The 19,174-nt window shown below is 40.2% G+C and overlaps 3 protein-coding genes across 4 annotated transcripts; 1 reads left to right on the top strand and 2 right to left on the bottom strand.

Moving 5' to 3' along the window:
- Window positions 1–1,435: 1,435 nt before the first annotated feature.
- Window positions 1,436–6,368, bottom strand: mphosph6 (M-phase phosphoprotein 6). The gene is made up of 5 exons (XM_038282174.1): window positions 6,163–6,368; window positions 3,752–3,864; window positions 2,486–2,576; window positions 2,277–2,380; window positions 1,436–2,074 (listed from the first exon to the last, which is right to left on the bottom strand). The coding sequence occupies exons 1-5, from the start codon at window positions 6,208–6,210 to the stop codon at window positions 1,939–1,941; spliced, it is 492 nt and encodes a 163-aa protein (XP_038138102.1). The 5' UTR covers window positions 6,211–6,368; the 3' UTR covers window positions 1,436–1,938.
- Window positions 6,369–9,576: 3,208 nt separating this feature from the next.
- snx20 (sorting nexin 20) lies at window positions 9,577–12,463 on the bottom strand. Of its 2 annotated transcripts, XM_038282212.1 has the most exons (3): window positions 12,122–12,448; window positions 10,939–11,081; window positions 9,577–10,740 (listed from the first exon to the last, which is right to left on the bottom strand). In XM_038282212.1, exons 1-3 carry the CDS (start codon window positions 12,174–12,176, stop codon window positions 10,069–10,071), a joined length of 870 nt encoding a protein of 289 aa, XP_038138140.1. In that variant the 5' UTR covers window positions 12,177–12,448; the 3' UTR covers window positions 9,577–10,068. The 2 variants fall into 2 exon arrangements, with proteins under 2 accessions (XP_038138140.1, XP_038138142.1); XM_038282214.1 differs by lacking the exon at window positions 10,939–11,081 and having other exon boundaries at window positions 12,122–12,463.
- Window positions 12,464–12,536: 73 nt separating this feature from the next.
- Window positions 12,537–17,948, top strand: si:ch211-218c6.8 (apoptosis facilitator Bcl-2-like protein 14). The gene is made up of 7 exons (XM_038282172.1): window positions 12,537–12,580; window positions 12,993–13,056; window positions 13,700–13,871; window positions 14,021–14,110; window positions 16,498–16,556; window positions 16,633–16,905; window positions 17,809–17,948. Exons 1-7 carry the CDS (start codon window positions 12,537–12,539, stop codon window positions 17,824–17,826), a joined length of 720 nt encoding a protein of 239 aa, XP_038138100.1. The 3' UTR covers window positions 17,827–17,948.
- Window positions 17,949–19,174: the final 1,226 nt, after the last annotated feature.

Raw genomic sequence — 19,174 nt, 5'->3', positions numbered from 1 at the left:
CTGCTGACATTCAAATAATGGAGGTCTATGGCGCCCGAGACAGAAAGGTCCATAAAAGTTCACAAAAACGGGTCAATATTCCTCCATACTGCTCGTCCAATGTATTCCAAGTGTCCTGAGTGGGTAGCGTCCATAATTTACTCGAAACGAAGTCATTTAGAATGTTTTTAGAGCATAAACAGTAGTGTATAGGATTTCCTGAAAGCGCGTTCACGAGTCTACGGAAACCGCGGCAGACCAAACCAGATGAAAGTGCGCATTCAGCTCGGCAAATAACTCATGCTCTTCCTCAACACTGAAGTCCTCAGACATTTTTCTTTCGTTGTTTCTTTCTTTGCACAGGTAAACAGCACATTTCTTCTTCTACGCTTGCATTATCGGCAGAGCAGACACTGAATGCGCACTTTCATCTGGTTTGGTCTGCCGCGGTTTCCGTAGACTCGTGAACGCGCTTTCAGGAAATCCTATACACTACTGTTTATGCTCTAAAAACATTCTAAATGACTTCGTTTCGAGTAAATTCTGGACGCTACCCACTCAGGACACTTGGAATACATTGGACGAGCAGTATGGAGGAATATCGACACGTTTTTTGTGGACTTTTATGGACCTTTCTGCCTCGGGCGCCATAGTCCTCCATTATTTGAATGTCAGCAGACAGCAAGAAGCCTCCCAGATCTCCAGATGCATTTGAGATATCAAAAAAGTACTCCAGAGTGTTGTTCAGCATGGGGGTGAGTAGAAAATGAAGGCTAATCATGTTTTGGGTGTACTATTCCTTTAAAATCACTAGGATGACACCCACCTTCATCATTTGTTATAGAAGTTTTTCCCTGAAATAAAATCTATGGTTCTCCAGGGTTTGCAAAAAAGAATTTCATGGTGTGTTTTTACTGATCAAAAAAAAAAAAAAAGTTTGTTTAAACAGAACTAAATTGGACCCATTAACGGCTGTGATACTGGTTCAACTGGGAAAATATTTTACCATCATACTGGCACCAGATGGCTGCATGCAGACCTCATAACTGTGGAGCCGTTCCTTATTTAAAGGAATAGTGGAGGATTTTCTTCTTCCGGGTGGATCATCAAATTAAGTGGCCCTCCAATCCTGGTGATGTTTAGGTAAGGCCCTCCCCATTTTCACTTAGCGGTGGTGAGTCTGACATAGTGGAAAAATTGCAAATCTTTTGGAAAGTAAGCTTGTATGAGTGATGCAAACAGCAACTCTTAAACAGATCGTGCACGAGGAGAAATGAGCTCCTGCACGCATTTAATAGGCGTTCCCTCTCGGGAGCGGCTACAGGAATGTACATCATTTTTAGAAGTGGAGAGGGCGGGTCTTCACGAAAAATCCTGCATTATACCTTTACCTGTTTGTAAAAATATTCAGGGCTCAGCAACCTGAACATCTTTGAATCCCACAGTTCAATAGAACTTCCTGACACAGGTCATCGAGGTTTATTTAAAATGACAGTTTGCTTCGTTAACATTCCATTTTTCAAACATCTACATAGAAAACCAGAAGCGTTGCAGCAGCAGAGATATATAACAAAAAATTTTTTAAAAACCCAACAGATTTTAAGCAATTTCTTAAAAAAAAAAAAAAACAAGTACTAAAGAGTACTGAAATTAGCTCAGTCCAAAGAGTCTGGTTCTGAAGCAGCTTCACTGTAAAACATCAGGAAGTCTCCAGAATCCGACCCGATTCTGGTTTGGTTCGCCTGGACATTCACTGCAGCTTTGCTGACATCAGAGCTTCATGAGGTTCCAGCAGCTGAGAATCCCAGCAAGTCGCTCCGTCTGAACATCCAAACACGCCGCAGCCTCTCAGAGTCTCACCATACACCAGGTCAGATCGCCAACGGCAGACGTCCAGCAGGCGAAGAAAGATTAAAACTAACCGCGTGGCGCCGCTGAGTCCTAACAGCCAGAATCTGGTCAGTCCTGAGGTTTGAGGAAAGCTTTCTTTGAGGTTTTCTCAGCCACGTTCTGGTTGACGTCGTCCCCGTCCAGCGCCGCTCGCTCGCGCTTTTTTGCAAACTTCTTCTTCAAGGTTCCCACCAAACTCTCGTACCTGAAACAGAAACAGGAAGCTGTGAGTCCAAGTGGACCAATCAGGAGGCGAGTTCCTGGAAACAGCAAAGAGCTTTTAAAATCTAAGCAGAGAGTCTGACTGAAGCTGCAGAGATCAGCGCTTCCTCTCCGACTCCACGTCTGCCGACGGCTCAGGGAGCAAACCCTCTGAAGCTGCAGGTTCTGATCATCCAGATTTTTACCTCAGAGCCATTTCTTCATCTGTGACGTCTGTCTGCATTCGCCTCTCTTCCTCCTCCTCCTCTTCCTCCACTTCATTTTTAGGATTCAGAGTCGCCATCAGTTTCTGGGAAGGAAGCAGAAGGTTCAGACTTCTGTCAGAGAGCAGAGCATTAATAAAAACCTAAAGCGATTCTGTGGAGGCTGCTGGTTCTGATCCAAAGGTACCGACCTCCACCTCTGGATTAAAGCCTTTGAAGGAGATGCGGCCGTAGAGCAGGTCCTCACAGGGCACCAGGCTCTTCTCCTCTATGATCAGGTTCCTGTAACAACATCCAGAACGAGCAGAGAACATCTTCAAGAAAACAGCAGCTGGATAATCTAAACGGGTCAGACAACCAGAACCTTTTTGGATGGAGCTTATTTGGACCCACCTATGAAAAGTTAAAAATAACCATTCTACAGGCGCCTCTTACATTCAAGGAAAGCAAAGCAGCATCATAGAGCTGACAGCCCTGCAACAATACTCTTAAACAGTCAAAAATATAAATCAATAAAATGTATTAAAATAAATGACTGAGGAACGGTTTGTTTTTGATCTTTAGATCTGTTCAAATTAAGCAAACATTTGCATCTGATTTACTTTTTCCCTTCAGCCTCTTTCTCTAAGGTTTGTGCTAAACTGAGAGTTTCTCTGGGATCCAATAGGTTTTTAAAACCTCAACAGAAAGAACATCTATTGTTCTCCAATAGCACAGCAAAAAACAACATCTAAATAAGTCATTTTTTTCTTAAAATAACTGCATTTTTTTCTTGAATTGAGGAAGTGAGACACTTTGCCAATGAAACAGGACATTTTACACTAAAAACAAGAAAACAATTACAGCATCTTATTTAAATAGTATATTATCTAATTATTTTATTCCAAGATTAAAACAACTCATTTCATTGACAAATGATCTTATTAACCTACTCAAATTAAGGGTAAATACACTAAATTTAAGACATTTTTGCTATTTCTTGATTGTGTTTGCAGTGAGAAAATAAGCCTTTGAAATAAATACACCTCATCACTTATTGAAATCACATTTTAATAACATGGCTGATTCACACAAATCTGATGTGGCCCCAATTTAAAACTGATCCTGTCAGAATAGGGCTAATCTAATCTGACCACTAGAGGTCACTAAAGTGCCACAGAAACGTTAACAGGCTGAGCGTTGAGTTGAACCTCCATCTTCATCTGTAGTAAGACAGATTTTATAGAAACTAATTAGTTTTAATATATAATCTCAGATCATTTAATTATTAAAACTCATATCTGAATGAAGATGTGACCTCTGGATGCTGTAAAAGCTGTTAATCACATCCATTAAAGTTCCTTTCTATGTCAGTTTGACCATCTGAAAGCAGAGTTAAAACCAGATCAGCAGCTGATTCCAGATCAGCAGCTGATTCCAGATCAGCAGCTGATTCCAGATCAGCAGCTGATACATACTCTTTGGCTTTGAGCTCCGGCAGATCCAGGTACCAATGCTCGTCGCTGATGATCCTTTTCTCATCCTCTTCCAGCTGCTTCTTTGTCTCAGCATCCAACCCTCTTTGCATGAACTGGGGAACAGAGAGAGAGAGACATCTGTTGGTGCAAAATGCCCGGAATAAAGTCTCGGATAAAACATTTATAATCCCTAAAACCTGTGGAACCTGAATTCATTTACTAAAGAACCAGTTAAAGCTGCATCCTCTGGCTGCCGTTCAGTAGGATGGATCTCAGGTTAATACTCTGGCTGTCAGATCCTGAATATATCTGATCAATATCACAGGTTCTGAACTGTTTTGTGTTTTAATTCAGGCCGCGTGTCAGAAATATTTATGTTAACATTTATTTTCAAATAATCATCAGTTTCTATTTGCTCCGGGAATCCTAACAATCACACCCTGATTGTGAGTCAGTTATTAACTGTCCTCCTTTGCACAGATGGTCACTGATTGGCTTTTTACTAGTGATGATGCACCAACGCCGATGCGTCGAGCAAAACACTGTATAGGCATACGTGACATTTCTAGAAAGTCATGTGACAGATACAGGAGGTCTTTTTAACCGACTGACTCACTAAACTGTATTTAAAAACGTATCTGTCAACATAAGGCATCTGCTTAAAAAAAAATAAATGTCAAGAGCAGCGTAAAAGGAATAGGAACGTTTCAGCTGTTGCATTTTTATTATCATTTTCTCGTTTTGTCATCCTTTTCCTCTCAGTTATCACTCAACTTATCTGAGTAAAAGTTCATTTCAAATTCATGGGGAAACCAAGATTTTACTCCTGGAAGATCAGACTCTGTATTTAAACAAAGGAAATAGATCAAATTCAGGATTTATATCAAGCAAATTCAACTTACATGATGTCTTTTGAGGAATCCAGGCAAAAATTTTATATAAATAGAAATTGTTTTTATCTTCAGCTCAGTAGCTACATTAGAGAAAAAAAAAAGATTTATCCAAGCCCCCAAAATCTCAATCTAAAAGACAGTATGAATACAGTTAACTCATACTGAAGGTTCCTGCAATACAAAAGGTTAACGCGAATCTATATTGCACCAGTTAATTTAAATGGCTATAATCCCAACATACCAGATATGTGTACAAAATGTTATATGAAAAGGGGACTTTGTTTCATTTTATCTGGGAATACAGGAAAATGCAAAAATTTTGGAGCAATAAAACAAACTATAAAACATCTTCTCTCTAAGGATGTTGCACTAGATCCGGTTTTCCTAAATTTAGGTTTGCATCCAAAAAATTATTTGTTTACCACATGTGAAAAATTATTGATTGATATGTGCCTACTACAAGCTAAAAGACTGATGGCACAATTCTGCAAGAAAACAACAGGAGCAGGTATCAAACAATGGCTGAAGACTTTACCCCTGGAACGCATAACACGCCTCCAAAAAGGGAAAAGCAAATTATTATAAAGAAAAACATTTGGAGACCCTTCTGGAATTTTGTTGAAGGAGTGAACTTGTCTCAAGATGAAGAAGCCAGCTAAACACAAGATTAACCTTGGACCATAAGATTAATCAAGGGAGCCTCAGAGATGGTCCGTCATCTTCTGTATACTTAAAGGAATTGATGCAAATATGTGTCTAAGAGGGCGTTCTGTTGTTGTTGTTGATATTGGTTATACGACAGATATATCTGTAAAAAATATAATAAAAATATTGTTGGGGGGAAAAAATTCATTTAAAATTGACTCTTAGTTTATTTGCTGTTTTTACTGTACTTATTGTTTTAAAAATTGGATTAGAAATCCTCGTCCACAAGCATCCTCATTCACATTTTCCCTTACATTTTCACGTTATGATATATGTTTACATTATTTATTGGCTGCATTTAAAAAACATCAAATAAATTTTCAATTTAAACAGAAATGAAAAAATACAATATAACCTACAATATTTTAATTATATCATCATATATTAGGTCATCAAATCAATTCAGTTCAATCTGTCAAATCAGCTGCCTGTAGTGTCTTTAAATGGCCAGCAGGTGGCAGTATTGTGCGACACAGTCTCAAGGCTGTATCAATACAGTTTGGCTTCATGATGCCTCATTAACCATCACTACTTTTTACTGATAAAGACAGCTAATACAGTGACTTTAAAATAGATTGAGTCTGCAAATAAGAAATTATGAGCTAAGTTTTTTTTTTTAAAGTAAGTTTATTCTTTCACTCAGCTCTTTGCTAAAAAATGTAAACGTGGCTTAAACCCAAAATATTACGTCGCTTTTGACATAAAACTAGACGATGTGTCATAAAATCTGTGTAATAATATGTACAATCTGTAATGTGAAACATGCCACTGTGTATGGTGAGAATTTATGTATATATAAATGCTAACTCTTACCTTCATCCTTAGCAGGTTTTTAGACAATCTCACGGAGTCACCAGCCATCTTTAAAGCGCGCTCGGGAGACAAAATTATTATAATTACTCTAAACTAACGAAACACACAAAAAAAAAATCTAATTAACTTGAATTATTGATGTTTATGAGCCAAGCTAACGACACGAGCTGAAGCACACGCTACTCAGTCGAATTAATCAATCCCCGGTCGCCGAGCACCAGCCGCAGCAGTTAGTTTAATCGAACAGGATTAGCTTCCGGTTGTTCCTGTATGTGCAGTGCCCCCTCCTGGTGTGGAGGAGAAAAAAATACGTTGATTCAACTTTAACCCTTTAAAGGGCAACTTACGTTTTGATCACTTGCATACCCCTTACAAATGGAAAAAGCAGCAAAGATACTGCTACATGGCTTTTTTTTCTTTCTTTTTGATACTGCTACATGGCTGCACATCTTATTTTGGCATCTGACCATTTATTACCTACTGTAAGTTGAAAAAAAGGTAAAAAGCTAATTGAAAAGTTAAAAAGTTAATAAGCCTAGTTAAAAATAATATTTAGGTTTATAAACTAAAAAATGTATGTGCCAATATCAGCATTAATGACTCTAAGATAATGTTGTACCAAAAAAAAAAAAAAAAAAAAAAAAGTGTTTCTTTCACTGTGTTTTTCATGAATTTCTTATAGGAGCACTTTTATTATTATTCTTAATATATTCATGCAAGTTTGCGTTTCTCATTATGAAATTGATATCAATTTTTGCCTTCAAAATATCCATGTCATTTGAATATTACAAAGGTAATAAGGTCTTGTCCTGGACTCCAGTAACACATGTGCCCTTTAAAGGGTAAAACCAGGAGAACTGGAGGTTTCTAACAACTGAATAAACTAAATGTAATTTGAAACTTTTAAAAAGTTTCTCAGAAATTAGTCTTTTGATTTAAATTCTGACAGTTATTTAAAGGCACCACTCTGAGGAATGTTGGAGCTCTTTCTGTTGCAAATGATGAAAATCTTCCTTTCTCAGCAAAGTGGCCTAGTGCTTAGAGCAGTGCGCTTGTGCTCTGAGAAGGTCACAAGTACCTGGTCCCAAAGCCTCCACTCTGGTTTCCTGAGCAAGACCCTTAACCCCACACTGCTCCCTGGGCGCCGCACAATGGCAGCCCACTGCTCCCCAAGGAGATGGTCCCATTGTGGGACAATAAGGGATTTACATTACACTGCATACACATAATCATTATCATATTAGATTTCTCCATGATTTTAAAAGTTGGTTTTCAAAAGTATGACATATTTAAAAAAAAAAGTCTTTACAGATTTCTAACAGGATTAAGGGATAAAAATCAATCTTGGAAGCAGCAGTAAATAACATTTTATTGGAATAGGACTTTTATATTGATTAATTTTCCAGTCATTTCTATGAGCTTTTCTCCTCCCAGCTTCCTCTTTCAAAGTGTTTACTGAACATGTATGGGTCCTGAAGCTAAGTAAACTAACAGGAGGTAAGAAAAAAAAGATTGGGGATTGATTTTATGATAAAACAGAACAGAAAGACTGGATTACTGTGCAAAACAGGGCAACAACCAGACACCTTTTATTTGGAATGTGTACAGAAGATCGGTCAAATGGAAATTATAAAGGCTCCGTAAAGAACAAAATGTGAAAAAGATGGCAAACAAAAGCTTGAGAAAAAGAAAAGATGGTTTTACAGAGTAGAGAGATGATCAAACACAGTAGAGAAGAAAATAACTGGTGAACAGAATAAAGCTTGTTTAACTCGTTTTTAATGTCAGGACTAAAGCATTATGCTGGTTAACAGTCTTAAATCAAATACGCTTAAATACTGAAAACTTCGTAAATTCCGGACTATAAGCCGCCATGCTTTTAACCATGCGGTTATACGAAGGTGTGGCTTTTCTGTAGATTTGTAGATCAAAATTTGAACAAATGTCCCAAATTCACACATTTGGAAATGTATTTGTTGCATTAAAGACGTCGAACCAATGAAGAGGCTCCTGCAGAGCTGAAATTAAGAGCTCACTAAGCCTCATTTTTAAGCTCTGACTCCTGCGAGTCAACAAGGTAATGCTGGAGCTAGCATTTATCTTCTTCCCGACTCTAGAAGTGATATGTAGAGCTCCCCCTACAGGTTTAGTGGGGAACTGTTCAGTCGATATCAGTGGCTTATAGCCCGGTGAGCCTTATACTTATATGTACGTTTTCAGTAAAAATAAAAACTTTGTAGGTGTGGCTTATATTGAAGTGCGCTCTATAGTCCAGAAAATATGGTATTTATATAATTCAAGCTCTGATAAATTATCTTCAGATAACCTGTTTTTTTGAAAGTAAATTAGATTATTTTTTTGTTTACCACACGACAATGTGGTAGCAATAAAAAAAATATTATGATCTGTCTGTTCCAGAGCGTGTGAGCAGAGCGGATTTCAATTCAAAGGCCGGAGCGAGGATTTCGCCCCACTCCAGTTCGCTTCAATCGATTAAAAATGTTGGATTATACAATTTGTAAAATAGCATTTATTTGATTTAAGTGGGATTTTTTTCAACAATGAGTATTTAAATAGGAAACCTGGGGCAACATGATGGAGCGAGGTGTTATGTTCACAGCTGGGAAATTTAACATTACCTTAAATATGACAATACACATGTTTCGGTCACATCATTAAATCAAACGCTGTGTGTCCCAGAGCCCTGGCAAAATTACATGAGGGAAAAATGCCTTCTCCTGAAAATTTATGCGAGTGTGGAGCGATTTCGTCGGAGCAGCGGGAAAATTAAGGTAAGCAGGGAGCGGATGAGCGAACATCGGCCTGAATGAGGAGCGGGAATTGTGCGGCGCTATGCTCCATTCACATGCTCTGGTCTGTTCTTGGGAATAAAAGTTGATGTTTTAGGTTGATTTTAAAAAGTCATCTTTATATTAAAGTTTCAGCTGCAGAAAACTTCTTTTTGCATCAAAGGTTCCTGTTTCAGGTTTCCAGAAGGCCTTAACTTCTGATTCTCAGGTGATTCGAAGGCTCCCTTTTCAGGATCTTCAGAAAATTAAAAGGTTTCGATTCAAGGATCTCAGGAGACTTAAATATTTTGTTTATAGATGTTCGAGATCAACCTGTTTGTCAGTCTAGTCCTGTTTCTCTGACTGTGACTGGCTGGATGTGCTCTCTTCATCCTCTGACATGGGGGTTGGCTTGGAGCTCGTCTGCCTGGCTGTGTGTTTCCTGGACGCCTTTTACAGCTGCTTTCTGTATCTCTGCTTCTGTCTCCTTGAATCCCAGTCGGCCTCAGCAGATGGCCGCTCATACTGAGTCTGGTTCTACTTCCTGTTAAAAGGGAGTTTTTCCTCTCCTCTGTCGCTACAAGCATGCTTAGTGTGAGGGATTGCCTTCAAGTCAATGAGTCGATGCAATCAACTGGTTTTCCTTAAATAGAAAAGTTTGAATCAATCTGACTGTTTGATCTGGTGAACTGTAAAGTGCCTTGAGATGAAATGTGTTGTGGATTGGCGCTATAGAAATAAACTGATTGTAAATGATTTCAGAGGTAATTCAAACATATTGTTGTTAGGTTTTTCAAGTGATACTTAGGTTCCTTCTATCTAAGGCCGTCATTTGATGAGCGGCACGGTGATGCAGTTTGTAGCAGTGTTACGTTGCAGCAAGAAGGTCCTGGGTTCGACTCTTGATCCTCATGGAGTGGAGTCTGACATCCTTCCACAGTCCAACAACATGACTGTTATGTTAGTTGATGACTCTGGCGTTAGGTGTGTGTCTCTGGGATATACTGGTGACCTTTCGACCCGATAGAGAAGCAGTAGAAGATGGTTGATCTAAGTTGGTTTAAAATCCTCATGATTTTCTAACTGTTCCAGGTTCTCAGGTCAGTCTGGGTTCCCCTCAGATGAATTTGTGGATCACCACCTCTTTCAAAGATTGGAAGGACACCTCACCTCTCTCCCCATTTCTGAGGGCCGTCAGCTCGTCCTGCAGCTGAGCCACGGGACGTCCCAGCTGGTAGCCCAGGTCCACCAGCAGCTCCAGCAGCGCCGCTCTGTAGTGCTTTAGTCCATAGCGCCTCACTGGAGGGAGCGCTCTCTGAGCGGTTGAGAACGCCTGCTCCGGCTCATCCAGGTCGCGGTAACACACAGCGACGGCTGACAGGGTGGGGACGGTCAGGGTGGAGTTCTGCCACGGCAGCAGCTTCTCCTGGATTTCCAGCACCGTCAGCAGCAGCTCCAGCGCGGCCTTGAACTGCCCTGCTCGGAGAAGCACGTGGGCCTGCTTCTGCTCCTGTTCGGTGAAGAACTCCGAGAAGAGAGCCGAGTGTCTGACACAGCGAGTGGAGAACAGCTTGGCCAAGTAGTCCTGCAAGGCTAGCCGCCGCTGCGAAATTTTCTCCCGATTGAAGTTCCTCGTCAGAATTTTCCGGGGCAGAGAAACATCCTCCAGCTCTTCATCGAACTCCTGCAACAGTTTATGGTGAAGCCGGAGGAAGTCACTGTAGCGGCGCTCTACGAAAACACGGCGGGAATCGAAGCTGCCAGAGCGAATCACCACGATCTGAAACACCTGGAAACAGAGAAGGACACATCCAGCATTATTCAGAGATTCAGACAGCAGGTTCCTCCTGAGCTTCATATGCTGTGGGTTTTCTTTTCTCCTGATGAGTTTTTATTCTCAGTCGCAGCCGACTCCCTTATTCTGCCTCCGATTGTCCCCTTGGACCCTCCTGCCTGGACTGCTCTGTGTTTCTACTGGTTTTCTCACCACGTGTTTGTCCAGCGGCTGCTCCACAACTCGACTCGATGGGATCTCAAACAAAAGCCGAACTGGACGCTCTCTTTGCTTTGCCTGCTTCCACTTCTGCTGGAGCTCCCTAGTGGTTAAACTGGAACAACTGGGCATTCCACCTAACACAGAAAGAGACAGAACCCAATCATTTTACCCCAACAGTCAGAAAAGATTAAGCACATTTAAATGTGGGGGAACAACAGTCAGAAAGGTTTAGGGCAGGGATCTTCAATGTTTTCCAGGCCAAGGAACCCCAAACTGATGGTGAGATGGAGCGGGGACCCCCTAATTATACATATTGTATGAAATTGTGTTATATCAAACTGGTCCTATAGTCACTCTATTACAGATGAAGTAATGTAACGAAATTAATTTCTCCCTGGGATTATTAAATTATCCCTGATTCTGATTCCTGGTTGATGGGACAGGGGTTGTGAATGAAACGGTGCCCAGCTTGAAAGAGCTCCTGTGTGTCGCTGAATGTGAGCATTGATGACTGAAAGACATCTTCTGCCTCCATTTATCTGTTTACTACAGTCTGTTGAATTCATGCTAATATGGATTTAAAAACATTTCAATTAGTGGAAAAATATGCAGGGGGGAATATAAAAAAAAGTCTAAACAACCAAAACTTTCGCAATCCCCATGCAGTACCGTCGTTGAGCCCCTGTAGGTCACGGACCCCATGTTGAAGACCTCCACTTTAAACTATTCTTCATGACCGCAGATCTTTGTTTGATTAAAGAAAGAAATGCAGATTTTCAACAAAACAATAAAAAATGTGGCTTAACTCATTAGAAAGCTCCAGATCATCATAAAGGTGATCAAAACATTGTGCCTGTTAAGCCAGGCCAATAACGATCCTAACAACTTCCCTTATAGTGTTTTTATCTCCTCTTGATAAACGAACAGAACCCTTTTTAAGATGAATTTCTAGATTACAGATAGAGATCCTTTTGGTCATCATGGTGAAGAACATTAAGGGACCTTCCGGAAGAACCATTCTTTCATTACTTGATCAGGGAAGTCTGGATCTTCTTCAGAAATCTTAATATGTCATCCAGATTCATCTGATACCTACAGAGCTTTGATTTAATGAGACCTGAAGCTAAACTCCCCATTTTACAGCAAACACAACACGAGGCAAAAACGTCAGTACCTGCAGTCGGATCACTGTCATTCGGGTCATCAGAGCCCCTCCCTGGTTCTGCCATGGGGTCTTTGCAGCGGATCCTTGAGCTGAGAAAACCAGAGGTCAGATCCGGTGCTGAGAAATGTCAGGGTTCCTCTCATTAAACTGGGTTCTAGGATCAAACAGGTCTGCTAGACACTGAAAAGCTCATACTGATTGTCCTGACATCAAGAATTCAGAACATGTTTGTGCTCAAATGAGGAAGTTCTACAGATAAAACAGGAACCAAATGAAGGGAACCAAAGTTCAACAACACAATGGCCAGGAAGCGCTTGTTTATGGGCTGCTGACACAGCAGAGGGGTGGAGGTAGTATCAATGACTGCAAAATAATCTTTGCTTCTGCAGCTTACAGTGTAGCCAGGCTGTCTGGCAGGCAGAGGATGAATGGAGGGAGGTTTGGATCCCACCTGCACATCTGCGTGAAGTCAGAGCTCCAACTTTGTCTAATCAACTGGGAAAGTAAAATGGAAAATATCTGAAGAGCCATCAGACCCTCATGGGAGAAGAGGGGGATCATCTCTGTAGTGGCTGTCACAGAGGGAGAACTACAGCTCCCAGAATGCACTTCTGCAGGAAAGCTCAAAGCTATGTTAGAGTAACTGAATAAACATTTAGATTAATAGTTGGTTAATATAACAAACATTATTATGATTAAAGCATCTGTTAACATAAGGAGAAATTATCCTTTAAATTATCAAGTTTTCTTCTTTTTTTCTTAAAAACATTTAAAATGTATAAATTATTATAAAAAATATATATATTTATTTCACCTTCTTTCGTGGTGTTTGGAGAAGCAGGAATGAACAGTTACCTGTTAGAACTTGTTTTCTGTAAAGCAGCGCCCCCCAGCGGCAGGAGATTCAGGAAGACGGTCATCTGGCTGCTCACTGCAGCTTCAAGGTGAGTTCTGGTTCTGGTTCTGGTTCTGGTTCTGGTTCTGGTTCTGGTTTTGGCTCTGGCTCGGAACAGCTTCGGACACCTTCGGGGCAAAGGTATGGGTGTTTTATTGTACACGCACGCGCGCCCCGCGCTGCAATTATGCGCGTGCAGAAGTCTCGTTACTGTTTGCTGCTTCTGCGAAAAGTGAAACTATGAAGTAACAGGAACTTAATTTCATACTAATAGCGGATGTTTCTGAAATAATTACTAACCGTTTATAGTTTCTTTTTTTTTATTTTATTTTTTTTTATAAAAGATGGAGTCTTTTCTGTTGGTTGTTTGGAACATCCGGGATAAATGACGGGTCTGCAAACCTGATTCCAGCTGCTGCAAAATGACTTTTCAGAGGAAATCTGCCGCTGAAGTCAAACAGCCTGATAGATCAGCTTATTGCTCTGAAGGATTCAAAGTTCCAGAACAATCTCTGTCGGTTACAGAATCTAAAAATGAAACTAATACAACCAGAGGATTTATCTGATTCAGTGTAAAAATAGAATAAAAAGCAAATGAGTTTAGAGCAGGAAAACAGGAAGAGGTGAGGTATGAGATCAGGACCATGAGGAACAGGTTTACTGTGAACTGTCATCTTCTTCTTTTCCTTCAGGTGAACATGGAGGAAGACAGCAATGTGTTGAACCTGCTGGAGGAGTACTGCAAACTGAGGTCCTGCGGTCCCAGGCCAAAGGTCACTTGTGTACTGCAAGAGGGTTATCTAGACTCATCCAATAATCTGTTAGATTCTGACTCTTTTTATCGATCTGCATCTGTGGAAAAAGGTGGGACCCATTTAAAAAAATACACTTGGTCTTCTTGTTCATGCAGCAGCGTTTAACTTGAATGTTCCAGATGTCTGTCTCACGGTGAAGCAGGTAGCTGAATGTCTCCATGGAAACAATATCTAACAACTCCTCTGATTTTTCCACAGAGGTCCCGACACTGTTGGCGACAATCGTGGATTCGGCGCACATCGCAGATTCGCCGACGATCGCTGAGCAGAACCTGCAGACGCAAGACGGTGAGATCCATCAAACTACCTTCTGTTCCTCAGCAGCTGGTTCTGTTAATTCTTCTGGGTTTTATCCTCAATCGTCAGGTTCTGGAAACAGAATTGGACAAGGATAAAAAAAAAACATTCTGAGAGTTCAGAGTATCTACAGAAACATCTGGAGGTTCCGCCATCAGCAGATGGATCAGAGGTTTGGAGATAGAAGGAGCTTCATCAAAAGTTTAGATCACAGAACCAAGTCTGAACCGTTAACCTCCTTCAGAAGATCATCAACCAGTTCAGTGTTCTGTAGTTCAAGGGCGAAGCTAGAAGGGGGGTCAGGGGTGGCCAATGATTGGCTAAGGGTAGCCATGGCCACCCCTACCATTTTATTCTCTCTAATAATCAAGTGGAATATTTAAAACATTTAAATTTTTCATATATTACTTACTATTTTTTATCAGATATTCATAATTACTTGATAACAAAAACACTGTGGATAATTATGCACATCAATATACTAACATTAAATATGATAAATACAGAATTCATGCTCTTTTTATAACTAGATTTAGTGTTTTATGGGGTAAAGAGAAAATTATGTGTCTCTGCATTCATCTAGGAGTCTTAAGTGAAATCATAGATAAATAACTATTTTAATAAAAACTATTTTATGTAGATAATAGTACTTGTAAATATAAATTTTATGAAGGATGATTATTGATAAAAGTAGGTAATGACAATGGAAAAGATGTTCACCCCAGAACTCAAACCTGAAAGAGCTTTATCCACTATACCTTTTATCTAGAAAGCTGCAGAAAGCATGGATGTTTACATGTATGCTTCTGTTTGGCTATAGGAAATTAAAGGAATAGTACACCCAAAACATGATTAGCCTTCATTTTCTACTCACCCCCATGCTGAACAACACTCTGGAGTACTTTTTTGATATCTCAAATGCATCTGGAGATCTGGGAGGCTTCTTGCTGTCTGCTGACATTCAAATAATGGAGGTCTATGGCGCCCGAGGCAGAAAGGTCCATAAAAGTCCACAAAAACGTGTCAATATTCCTCCATACTGCTCGTCCAATGTATTCCAAGTGTCCTGAGTGGGTAGCATCCAGAATTTACTCGAAACGAAGTCATTTAGAGTGTTTTCAGAGCATAAACAGTAGTGTATAGGATTTCCTGAAAGCGCGTTCACGAGTCTACGGAAACCGCGGCAGACCAAACCAGATGAAAGTGCGCATTCAGCTCGGCAAAGAATTCATGCTCTTCCTCAACACTGAAGTCCTCAGACATTTTTCTTTCGTTGTTTCTTTCTTTGCACAGGTAAACGGCACATTTCTTCTTCTACGCTTGCATTATCAGCAGAGCAGACGCTGAATGCGCACTTTCATCTGGTTTGGTCTGCCGCGGTTTCCGTAGACTCGTGAACGCGCTTTCAGGAAATCCTATAGACTACTGTTTATGCTCTAAAAACATTCTAAATGACTTCGTTTCGGGTAAATTCTGGACGCTACCCACTCAGGACACTTGGAATACATTGGACGAGCAGTATGGAGGAATATTGACACGTTTTTTGTGGACTTTTATGGACCTTTCTGCCTCGGGCGCCATAGACCTCCATTATTTGAATGTCAGCAGACAGCAAGAAGCCTCCCAGATCTCCAGATGCATTTGAGATATCAAAAAAGTACTCCAGAGTGTTGTTCAGCATGGGGGTAAGTAGAAAATGAAGGCTAATCATGTTTTGGGTGTACTATTCCTTTAAGGCTGTAGGAAAGTATAGTTTGTCATTATTTAGAAAATATGGATGTTTTACTCATTAATTGTCCTGTTGGAACAGCGTAGATTGACCCAGAGGTTCTGGTGCCTATCCACCCCTCAGTGGTCACTGGTTATTACCTGGGCACCCTTATAAAGCTGCTGTAGTTTCCTTTGAAGCATCATGAAGTGACCTTTAAGATGCCTTCAAAACACCTACAACCAGGATTTCTCAGGAGAATGGATCATTTGCTCGGATCTAAATGATTACTGAACATCAAGGTTAAGAGGACATGATGGGGAGTTTTTATCATTAAATGCTATTAAGTGAAACGAGAAAGAATTTGAAGCAGCCTCAATGACCTGTAATTGTTTTACTTGATGTTTTTTATGTACCTGTCATTTAATTTAATGTATTTTCTTTTAATATGTAACTTTGCTGCCTCTTGGCCAGGACTCCCTTGAAAAAAGAGGGTTTTAATCTCAATGGGATTTTTTTTCCCTGGTTAAATATATAAATAAATAAAATCTCTCCTCTGATAGGAGAATCTTTCAGAACCGATTAGGTACCAGAAATCGTTCCATGGTTCTGTCCTTGTCTGGGTTTGTTTGGATGCGGGAGGTTTCTGATCAGTTCTGTGTTTCTGCAGAGATCATCCAGAGACTGGTCCAGCTGTTGATAACATTTGGAGATGACATTGAAACGAAGGTGTGTTCTGTTCCAGATCCAGAACCGAACCACGGGTCCAAACTGTCTGATAATCACAGTTTCTATTCCCACTCAGCTCAAACAGAACGCTGCGCTGCAGCAGCAGCTTCAGAACCTGAACTACAATATGTTCGAGAAGCTGACCTCCACTGTGCAGAACCTGCTGGTGCCATCGGTACCGGGCCCGGGCTCTGATGGCCCAGTCCAGCAGCAGAGGATTGCCTGGGCCTTTGAAGTGACCAGCAGACTGTCAGCGGTCCACGTGGTCCAGCGTAGAACAGTACTGCACTTTGGAGCCCAATACATCGAACAGAACCATGCTGGCTGGGTCCAGCAGCATGGAGGCTGGGTGAGAGGGGTGGTTCTGATCCGCTTGGATTGTCCTGAGCTGTTCTATGCAGCAGACGGCGATCAGAGGGATTTCAGTCTGGAAAATGTTTCTGGGTCAGTTCTGGTAGAACAGTGAGGGTAACGCCCACTGACAGCGGGAGCCAATCAGAGGACAGACCATCTAAGCTGGTGACACTGTTAAAATGTCTAAAATGAGAAGGTGTAACAATTCATCCATCAGTTCTGATAAAGCGATTAATTAACTATAAAAACATATAGATGGAAATGAAAATATCGACCCCGTCGCCATCTTTTCAATTCACCAACATTATAGCGCCACAATATGACCTGTTGTTCTTTTGATATTTTCCAATAAGAATAATGCTTTAATTTAAATGTATAAGTTATGATATAGATTGTTGTATTAGATCAGCAGACGATATCACATCATATTACCTAACGATTTTTATAGTAAATTAACTTATTATTGTATCATTAATTAATATTAGCAGACACATGGTGCCTTTAATGACACATAAGTGTATATTATTAGCTGTGCTGATGAAGATTCTCAGTCATCCAGGTCATAGTCATTCCATAAAAGTTTAAAAACAATCTACGAATCAATTTAAATGTCATGACATTTGAATTGAGAAAGCTTCCTGGAGGGGAAGCGAAACGTCTTCAAATCTTGGAAACCAGTGGATTGCTTTTAAACTTTTACGTAATATTATTAGCTACTTTTTCAAGCAATTTTATATCATTAAGTCCTTCATTTATTTCTTTATGTATTTTAAATTATGGCAGGATTGGTCCTCCATACATATGTTTCTGTTACAGATATTATATCTAAATGTTTTTACTGTTTTGTTTTCGTGTGCTTAATTTTGAAAATGATATCTGATCTTATTTCTGTGTCCAGGACGAAGCTTTCGACTGATCTGCAGATCTTATGGATGGAGGCGACCAAACTGTGAACGATATGCTTTTTTTTTTTTTTTCCTACCTCCTTAATATTCGTCTTAATGTTTCAAAATAAAATCTAAATGATGAAAAACCTGACGATTACAGCTGGAATAATTGAAAATCTCTGATAAAGAAAACTGACCTTCTGATTCATCCTTCCTTCCTTCCTTCCTTCCTTCCTTCCTTCCTTCCTTCCTTCCTTCCTTCCTTCCTTCCTTCCTTCCTTTGCTGAACCTCTAACTGCTTCGACGGGAAAGTCACTACTTAATTGATTGATTTTAGAGATGTTTACAGAAGCTTTACTGTCAGTGCAACATTTTATTTAAGGAAATAGGAAATACTGACTAACAGATGGCTGCTGTGCCAAACTGGTTCTGATCTTAGTTGCTAAACTAAAACCAGTTAGTTTCATCTAGCTTTGTTAAAGTTAACAGATGAATATTATAAGGAGTTCCACAAGGCTCCTGTCTTTGTCCACTGTTCCTCAGCATACATCATTATCAGTTTTAATGGCAAAGATTGTTTGTACAGACAGATTGTAATGATATCTGTTTCATGTTTACACCTTATAGATGTTAAGCATTAATATATAAACTTTTAAAGATGCATATGTTTTGTTTAAACCGCCATGTTTTACATAGAAAGATAAGTTAGGGTATGGCAGTGCAGATGTGCTTGTGTATTTCACAGCAGACGACTCAGGCTGTAAGGTTTTCATTATGAGAGACTGTCTAAAAGGAGAAATAGTTTTTGCGGCAGCTGTTTTTTGCAAATACGGCTCTGCGGCTCCAACCTGTAGCAAAATGTCTCAGCAGATTGGCTCGCTGACATGTTTGGTCAATGGTGATATTAGCTGGCATATCCAGGATTCTAGACCCAAACAAGTCCTGGATGGAGGATGGACCAGCCTCAATCATCCTCTCAAACAGACCTGCCTGTTTACTGAACTGTGTCCTGTTTCATGGCTGAGTAAAACCAAAGAGTGATGAATGTGACAGGCAGACTGAAAAAGGATATAGAGAATAATCAGCAGCTCCTGTGGACAGTTGGACTTCTGTTACCAAGTTCATTCTCTGTTAGACCTTCTCCTGAACAATGTTTTTTTGTTAAAACCAGCTCAGGTCCAGAGAAACGGTGGGTTCAAGTAACTTCAATTGATGAAAGGGAGCAATCTCTGCAGTCTTGATTAGGTTGGGCTCACCTGAATCTGTCTCTAGTTTGACATCTGGTACAGTATGTTGAAGAATCATATCTCTATATGAACACTTGGCCAGAGCCCATTATAATTACAGAGAGGTTGTATCCAATAAGTGGGAAGTTTA

This window comes from Cyprinodon tularosa, unplaced genomic scaffold, assembly GCF_016077235.1.
Source record: "Cyprinodon tularosa strain WSP-4 unplaced genomic scaffold, ASM1607723v1 ctg180, whole genome shotgun sequence".
Lineage (NCBI taxonomy): Eukaryota > Metazoa > Chordata > Actinopteri > Cyprinodontiformes > Cyprinodontidae > Cyprinodon > Cyprinodon tularosa.
This window is presented reverse-complemented; position numbering and strand designations above follow the sequence as displayed.